Source organism: Sinocyclocheilus grahami, unplaced genomic scaffold, assembly GCF_001515645.1.
Source record: "Sinocyclocheilus grahami isolate Dianchi unplaced genomic scaffold, SAMN03320097.WGS_v1.1 scaffold4.1, whole genome shotgun sequence".
NCBI lineage: Eukaryota > Metazoa > Chordata > Actinopteri > Cypriniformes > Cyprinidae > Sinocyclocheilus > Sinocyclocheilus grahami.
Genome location: NW_015505183.1, coordinates 1,237,276 through 1,245,597, shown reverse-complemented (window position 1 = coordinate 1,245,597; position 8,322 = coordinate 1,237,276). Strand labels below are relative to the sequence as shown.

The 8,322-nt window shown below is 36.1% G+C and overlaps 1 protein-coding gene across 3 annotated transcripts in view; it reads left to right on the top strand.

Annotated features, from left to right (window-relative positions):
- Positions 1-8,008, top strand: part of tmem30b (transmembrane protein 30B) — a 9,952-nt gene extending 1,944 nt beyond the window's left edge. Inside the window, exons 1-8 of one of the 3 annotated variants that reach the window (XM_016268318.1) lie at positions 1,103-1,271; positions 3,835-4,031; positions 4,361-4,468; positions 4,546-4,653; positions 4,763-4,853; positions 4,938-5,081; positions 5,169-5,375; positions 6,542-8,008. In XM_016268318.1, coding sequence (XP_016123804.1) covers positions 3,846-4,031; positions 4,361-4,468; positions 4,546-4,653; positions 4,763-4,853; positions 4,938-5,081; positions 5,169-5,375; positions 6,542-6,729 — 1,032 coding nt within the window. In that variant the 5' untranslated portion in view covers positions 1,103-1,271; positions 3,835-3,845 and the 3' untranslated portion in view covers positions 6,730-8,008. Of the gene's footprint in view, positions 1-1,102; positions 1,272-3,803; positions 4,032-4,360; positions 4,469-4,545; positions 4,654-4,762; positions 4,854-4,937; positions 5,082-5,168; positions 5,376-6,541 lie in introns of those variants that run through there. The other 2 variants (XM_016268333.1, XM_016268326.1) reach the window with 2 other exon arrangements.
- Positions 8,009-8,322: the final 314 nt, after the last annotated feature.

The following is an 8,322-nucleotide window of genomic DNA, read 5'->3' as shown; positions in this document are numbered from 1 at the left end:
ATTAATTACAATTATGACATAAAATATTAAACATTTTATGCGTTAGTCTCATATGCCGTCTTGCGATCTGTTTATAAAAAATATTATTCATATTTACCTCCTCGCGGCTATGGGGAGTCTAGCACAAAGAAACAGACGGCTGTCCCTACAGGAATCGCACAACCAATCCGGGTAGGCGACGAGGGTACAGAGGGCGGGCTCTAAACTGCCCAGGGTTGTAATAGGGTAAAAGAGCAATCGATCAAATGTTTCAGAAAGTCAGGTTCAATTTATGCAAATTTGGCATGCAACGTTCATATGAATGCGAACTTCACCTGAATCAATGACAAAAAAGGTCCCATGACTTAAATTGACTCAAGTGTATAAGGGGCCCTCAGGGCTCACTAGAGGACCTCGGTAAATTAGCAAGGGAGACACAGATTGTCTTAAATTTATTTAAAATAAAGGTCGTTATATTTAAATAATTTGACATAAAAATGTTTACCAAATAAGCCAGGCTTATTTCAGTTAGTCTGACTTATTTTGAATCAAATCAACTGACAATAAGCCAGACTTTCTGAAATAAACCTGTTTTTTTTTGGTAAACTTGTTTTATGAAACAGGCCCCTGCTAAACAATGTATAAGTGCAACATGGACATCATTTACTACTCTGTAGAAAACTATGTGACAATGTTTTCATAGAAACTAGTTGTAGTCTAAATAGTATATATTTTTTTACAACAAATTTATATTAATGAATATGAGATTTAGTAAATAAATAACAATGTTTAAGACTTACAAAAAATATATTTATATATTTTTCTATAATAAACCATTATAACAATCCACCGGACAGAAGTGGAACTGGGTTAAGGCTAGATGGGATACAGCAAAAACTACTGGGCATGCGCACATCAATATAGCGTATTTTTTTCTCACACTGTACAACAATAATTACTATTTTTGCATTATTGTAAGGGGTAGGTTTAGGGTTGGGGTGTGTGTAAACGTTAATAAAATCTAATATGTAGAAAATGCCATTTATTGTTAGCTTCCGGTTTTTGCTGTATCCCTTCTAGCCACTGGGAGGAGTCATGTATGTGACGTAGGCGCAGTGGGAGGTGCGTTTACGCAAAGCGGAAAAGTTGATCCAGGTGCGGGTCGGACAGGTAAAACAGGTTGGTACGGAGCTGTGTGAAGCTTTGTCTCCGGTCGATGTACAATTCTTCCCGATGTATTAAAGAAATCACCTATAATAAGCCAAACTGACCGCGCTGATATTTTTCTAAAGGTAAGTTTTTATCTGTTTATAAAGCTTTAAAGTTTCTACTCTGGGAGTGAGTGATTGTGATCGAGATTTTCCTGTTTTTCCTACCGACGTCACCCGTTGTTGTTGTAGTGCAGGTCATTCTTACAAATATCTTTTTTTTTTTTGTCTTTATCATGTTAGCCAAACTTTTGAGCTGTTTTTATAACAATGGACGTAAACTGAGAGTTAATGGATTTATGAGGGTCCATAATAATTCCATTAGTTTAAGTCAGATGTATTTAAATACTTTTTATTGCCTTTAGACTATTTATTTGTCTTCATTGTACAGTTAATATACCTTGTCAGTAGACATGCATCAAAGAATAATGGTCATTTTTAACTAATCTTCACCATATCTCAAGTCATGTATCAGTTATGCATTTAAAGGGGTCATATGATGTTGCTAAAAATAACATTATTTTGTGTATTTGGTGTAATGAAATGTGTGTATGCAGTTTAAGGTTAAAAAAAACAATTTTTTTCCATATTACATTATTGTTTCTGCTCAATGCCCCACCTTTCTGAAACGCATCGATTTTTACAAAGCTCATCGGTCTGAAAAGCGAGGTGTGCTCTGATTGGCCAGCTATCCAGTGCTTTGTGATTGGCCGAATTCCTCAAGCGTGTGACGGTAATGTTACGCCCCTTACAATACTGTGATGGAGCGACGAGACAAAAACATTAACCACAGATTTCTAGTTGTGTCCTCTTTTGGAAGGCCAAACAAAGTAGTTTTGCTTTCACAACAAAACGCAGCGTCACACACGGCGGGCTTGAGTGAGGAACGGCCGGCGGGCTTGAGTACGGCGCGGCCGGCGGATTCGACGAAGGAGCGGCCGGTGGGCTTGCGGCAACCATTTGTGACTACCCCGGGCTGGACTCCGCTTCGTCCACGGTGAAAGCCGATCCACAGCGCGAAGTTGATGTATTTCCTCAGCGACCAGCACGTATCAGCTCTAGGCACGAGAAAGCGGATGTTGTCCTCTTTTGGAAGGCCAAACAAAGTATTTTCACTTTCACAACGAAACACACAGCGTCTCCACGGCATGGCGGCGGCAACAATACTACAGTGAGAATAAAAGTTACGCCTTCTTTCTTTGCGTGAACATTTGGGCGGCGTTATGCAAATCTTCTCACACAGTGACGTAGACATGTGGGGGCGTTTTTAAACGAGGCGTTTTAGGAGGGCGTGGACGAGCCTTAAAGGAACACTCCATTTTTGAAAATAGGCTCATTTTCCAACTCCCCTGGAGTTAAACAGTTGAGTTTTACTGTTTTCGAATCCATTCAGCCGATCTCCGGGTCTGGCGGTAGCACTTTTAGCTGTAGCTTAGCATAGATCATTGAATCTGACTAGACCGTTAGCATCTCGCTCAAAAATGACCAAAGAGTTTCTATATTTTTCCTATTTAAAACTTGACTCTTCTGTAGTTGCATCATGTACTAAGACCGACGGAAAATGAAAAGTTGTGATTTTCTAGGCCGATATGGCTAGGAACTATACTCAGTTACCGCTAAAAGTGCTACCGCCAGACCCGGAGATCGGCTGAATGGATTTAAAAATGGTAAAACTCAACTGTTTAACTCCAGGGGAGTTGGAAAATGAGCCTATTTTCAAAAATGGAGTGGTCCTTTAAGGCTCGTCCACGCCCTCCTAAAACGAAAATGGAGTGTTCCTTTAACTTTTGTAAAGAATATCTCTTTGGATTTGAGACGTTAGTCTTTGCAACTTTAGGGATCTTATATATGCACGAACAGCTTGTAAGACTCCAAAGAGAAAGGAAAATGTGAAATTGCATCATATGACTAATAACATTCTGTGATGGAAATGTCATTTTAAACATTTTTGGAATAAAATGGTCAACTTCATTTTCATGCTTTATGAATACACACAATTAAACTAGCCTATATTTTTACCCTTTTTCCATAATGTGGCAAAATGAAATCTTGATTAGAAATTATGCTTACTACATGAAAATGTATGTTTTTAAAAATGTATTTATAGTTCTTTATTTCGTCACGTGTCATATTTGATCTCAAGCATGCTGTTAACTGTTATTGTTCTGTGAGGTGGAAACCACAACTGAAGATTATTATTATTTTTTTTTTAAATAAATGTATATTAATAATTTTCACACAAATCTTTAAATGGTTTACAGTAGTAGATAGTTAACATTAATTCATCTTTTTATGATGTATTTTCATATTTAAAAATATTGGGACAACGCTAAAATAATACAATCGATACATAAAAATTCCTTTGAAAAGTCACGAATGGTGAAGGCGTAGTAAAAAAAAAAATGTTTCCAGTACAGCTTTAAATGTAACCTTCATATAACAAAAAGGTAAAGGGTAAAATCTGTTATTTTTAATAAAATATAAACTCCTGGGTTACAAAAGTTCCCAAAGATGAAGAAACATCCAGTGTTTGATGTATTATTTGTTGCACTGCACTCTGATCTCTTTTCCTTTGGGCTTTTAAAAGAGTATTATTATTTTATCTATGAAATGTAGGTGCACACAGTAAGCTTGTCCTTCCTTTCAGAGGACATCAGGATGAAGAATGAGGGAGAGGCAGCTAAACGGCCTGACAACACAGCATTCACGCAGCAACGGCTCCCGGCATGGCAGCCCATACTCTCCGCTGGCATCGTCATTCCCAGCTTTCTCCTCATTGGTTTGGCTTTCATAGGCATCGGAATTGGCCTCTTTCTGACCTCACAGACCATCCAAGTGTGGGAGGTAAGCATTTACTGTGGGACAACAACAGAAAACAGTTCACTGGGTGGATGACATGGCATTGTATGGTAGAGTTTGTTCATCCTTTGATTAAGTAGCATATCTATTAGTTCAAACAAATGTACTGAGGTCTGTTATTGGTTGTTTGTTAAAGGATAGACAACACTATTTAAACATTCAAGTCTGTTTTAGAGTTAATGAACCCCTGGCTCTACATTAGTGGCGTGCCTAGTAGTTGAGTTAGTTTGGAGGTGCTGTCATGCCGTGGTCTTTTGTGCAAGGTGAGAGACATTAATTCAAGATTAATGCTCTCTTTTCTCACCATGTCACAGATGGATTACACAGGCTTTGAGAAGGATTCACCCTGTTTCCGCTGTACGATCCTAAGTAACCAAAACTGCACCTGTGAAGTCACATTCTCCCTCAGCACATTATTTTCGGTAAAGTCTGTTTTGAAGCCTGATTTTTCTTTCTCTCTCAGTTAGAAAGTGACTGATAATGTCTGTGGTGCTTTCAGGGCCCTGTCTTCTTTTACTATGGCCTGTCTAATTACTACCAGAACTTCAGAAAATATGGTGTGTCAAAAGACTATTATCAGCTCACTGGCGATACAGGATACTTCAAGGTTTGCATTTGGCATGAACAATCTTTTAAATGTTGTTTTAGCTTTTGGATCTTTCTTTTTATGTAATGAGTCCTACTTTCCTTGTTTTTATTTTCATCTGACTTTCTAGAGTCCAGAAGCAGATTGCTCTCCATATGCGTATGACTCCGAAAAGAACCCCATTGTCCCATGTGGAGCTATAGCAAATAGCATTTTCAATGGTATCATTTCAGATTTGTAGATTAAATGAATGAATTTAGCTCTGAAATGCATAACTAATCATTTGTTTATGTGTTTCTGCAAAGACACATTTGAGCTCTACCAAATAATCAATGGTACGAAGAAGCAGGTGCCATTAGATGGTAAAGGAATCTCCTGGTGGACTGATTACAACATAAAGTACAGGAACCCTTCGTCTGTGAATAGCTCCTTTGCAAAATCTTTCGATGGTACTTAGCCCTAAAGTTTTTAGTTACGTTGATTTGAGACTTGGAATTGAACTGAAATTCTTTATCTTTATTAATGCTGATTAACAGGTACAGTGAAGCCCATAAACTGGCCCAAGCCGGCATATGAGCTGGACCTCACAGACCCAAACAACAATGGTTTCCTGAACCAAGACTTTCTTGTGTGGATGAGGAGAGCTGCACTTCCTCAGTTCAGGAAGCTGTACCGGCGAATCACAGATGGTGATTATGCCGCGGGGCTCCCTGCTGGAAACTACTCTCTGAAAGTGCATTACAGTATCCTTCTCATGAAAGTCAAAACTCACTCAAGACGTAGGGATTAATAATAGGATTTTTATGTTTTATTCATTTGACCAAGTTTGTAGGATTTACAGGTTGGGTGTGGCTTTAAGCTGGTCCAGTGCAGAATATAGAAGCAACAAACAAGGGTTTTGAATATGTAAATCGATGAAAAGGCATAACGGTCAAAAAAGCAGATCTTGTCTTAAAGGTACACTTTTGTAAAAAAAAAAAAAAAAATTCTCCTTATACACAAGTTTTCCACAAAAGGAAATTAATTTTACTTTTGAAAAAATGTTTAACATCATAAGTCGCTGTGGGGTATATTTGTAGCAATAGCCAAAAATTGTATGGGTCAAAATTATAGATTTTTCTTTTATACCAAAAATCATTAGGATATTAAGTAAGGATCATGTTCCATTAAGATATTTTGTAAATTTCCTACTGTAAATATATTAAAACTTAATTTTTGATTAGTAATATGCATTGCTAAGAACTTCATTTGGACAACTTTAAAGGCGATTTTCTCAATATTTAGATTTTTATTTTTTTTTTGCACCCTCAGATTCCAGATTTTCAAATAGTTGTATAAAGCCATACATCATGGAAAGCTTATTTATTCAGCTTTTAGATGCTGTATAAATCTCAATTATGAAAAATTGACCCTTATGACTGGTTTTGTGGTCCAAGTTCACATATGCTGATTTGGTGCAACATTTCTTATTATTATCAATGTAGAATACAGATTTTTTTAAATTGTGTTTTTATCGTTTTGTAACATAATGTAACATAAAAGTTGTTACTGCCAATTTAATTCAGCCTTGCTGAATGAAGTATTAATTTCTTTCAAAAGGGACCACATGACGAAATCTCGCTTTATCTTTTTAACCCTCCTGTTATTGTCATTTTTGCTTGTGTAATAAATTATTTATGGCTGATAGTGAATAGAGGATTTCTACAATAGTATTGGTGACTGAACACCTGCTTTTTCTTCAGGTGTCAAAATGTGTCCAAAATGACTGCCTGTGCAACAAACACCTTTAAGGCAAAGTTTCAGAAGCGCTTGTTGTCTGGGGAAAGGACAGTTTAAAAAAAAATGCAATAGAGATGTTCACATGCAGCATGAATGAACCATGTTTGTTTCTTAACCACATCATTTCCAGACTACCCAGTGCTGAGTTTTGATGGACGTAAGAAGGTGGTCTTCAGCAACGTGTCTTGGATGGGAGGGAAGAATGACTTCTTGGGCATTGCTTATTTAGTAGTTGGCTCCTTGTGTGTGGTCATGTCAGTGGTTATGCTAGTTGTTTATGCCAAATTCAAATTCTCAGATGATGATGATGATGCATGATGATGCAAGGTAGCTTTGCTTATAAAGACCAGCTCGTACATGCATCAAAAAACAAGAAAGAAAAGAAATAAGGGATCCATTAAGATAGTGCCAAATGTTATTTTCAGACAAAAACATCATGGTCTAGATAATCATTTTGCATTCACATGTTAGAAAGTTTTTAACTTCAGGTCATTTATTTATTTTTAATCAGGAATTGTTTACTAAAAGAACTTTAATGTTCTAAGAGTGACATCTTCAAATGAGTTCATATGTCTTAGAATCTGAAGATCAAAATTGTTATCTGAGGTCATTATTCAGGGTTTCTTTTTGTCTACTTTGACTCTCTCCGGTATAAAATATGAATTAGCAATTTAATTAGCTATTTTGTTTGGTTTCTGGACAATACAGATTAAATCTTATAATGGTTTTTAAATTTGTTCAAAACTTAGATTTCTTGACTACTCAAGAAATGTTTAACAGATATATGGACAGAGACAGTCTCAGGTGCCATATCTACCTGTCAAATGCATAGCTTGGTTAAAGCTTTGCATATGTTTAGTTTCATATATTGAGAATTAAAATTTATTGCAGCTTGTATATTTTCTGTAATAAACTTAAAATGCTGTTTTATAATATCAAAAGGTTTACACAAGCATTTTATTGCGGTCTTAAAATATTTAGCCATAACAGCAGCACTGTTTTTGTTGTGAGCTTTTAACTGTTTCAAGCATGAAAGATTTTATTTCCAAGCAAGGGAAATGCTGTGCTTTTACAGTGCCATTTGTACTGGACAAGTTAAATGAAAGTGAAGGGCGAATCTTGACTTCGTTTGCACGCATCGGTGATATTGATCCCTGTTAGTGAAGGAACTCTTATTTGGAAGCAGTATTCTGTGCAGAGTTTAGCTCTAATTCAGCACGCTGGTTCAGTGTCTTTTGAAATACAATGTTTGAATAGTGAGGATAGAACAGTATTCAGATTGAATCTGCTCATAATTATCACTTTTGTGTACCGCGTATAATTAACTTTTGATTGTCTGGACCTGATTTTTAATGTTACTTAAAATAAAAAAGGTTATTGTCTGCACATGAGTTTGGCAAGTAAAGATGACATAATTAAGATTTGTGATAAATTCAATTGCAAAATTATTGAATTTCTGAAACCCTCCATCACACTTGTGCCTTTGTATACATCATTTAACATTAGGCTGCTTTGAGGAGAACCTACACTATACACTATGCCCCAAAAAAGTTTGGAGTTGGTAATCGGTTAATAAACTTGATCTCTCTTATGCTCACCATGGTTGTATTTACTTGGTGAAAAATGCAGTAAAAATGGTATTATTGTGAAATATTATTACATTATAAGGCTACTGAAAATTCAGCTATTACTAAGTTTTCATTGTCACATGATCCTTCAGAAATCATGCTAATATACCGGTGCAACATTGTTTTTTACTGATATCGATGTTGAAAACAGATGTGCTGCTTAATATTTTTGTGGAAACCATGATTAATTGTTTTCAGGATTGTTGAGTAGAATATTCAAAAGAACTGTATTTTAATTGAAATAGAAATGTTTTGTAACTTTTTTTAAATTTCTTTACTGCCA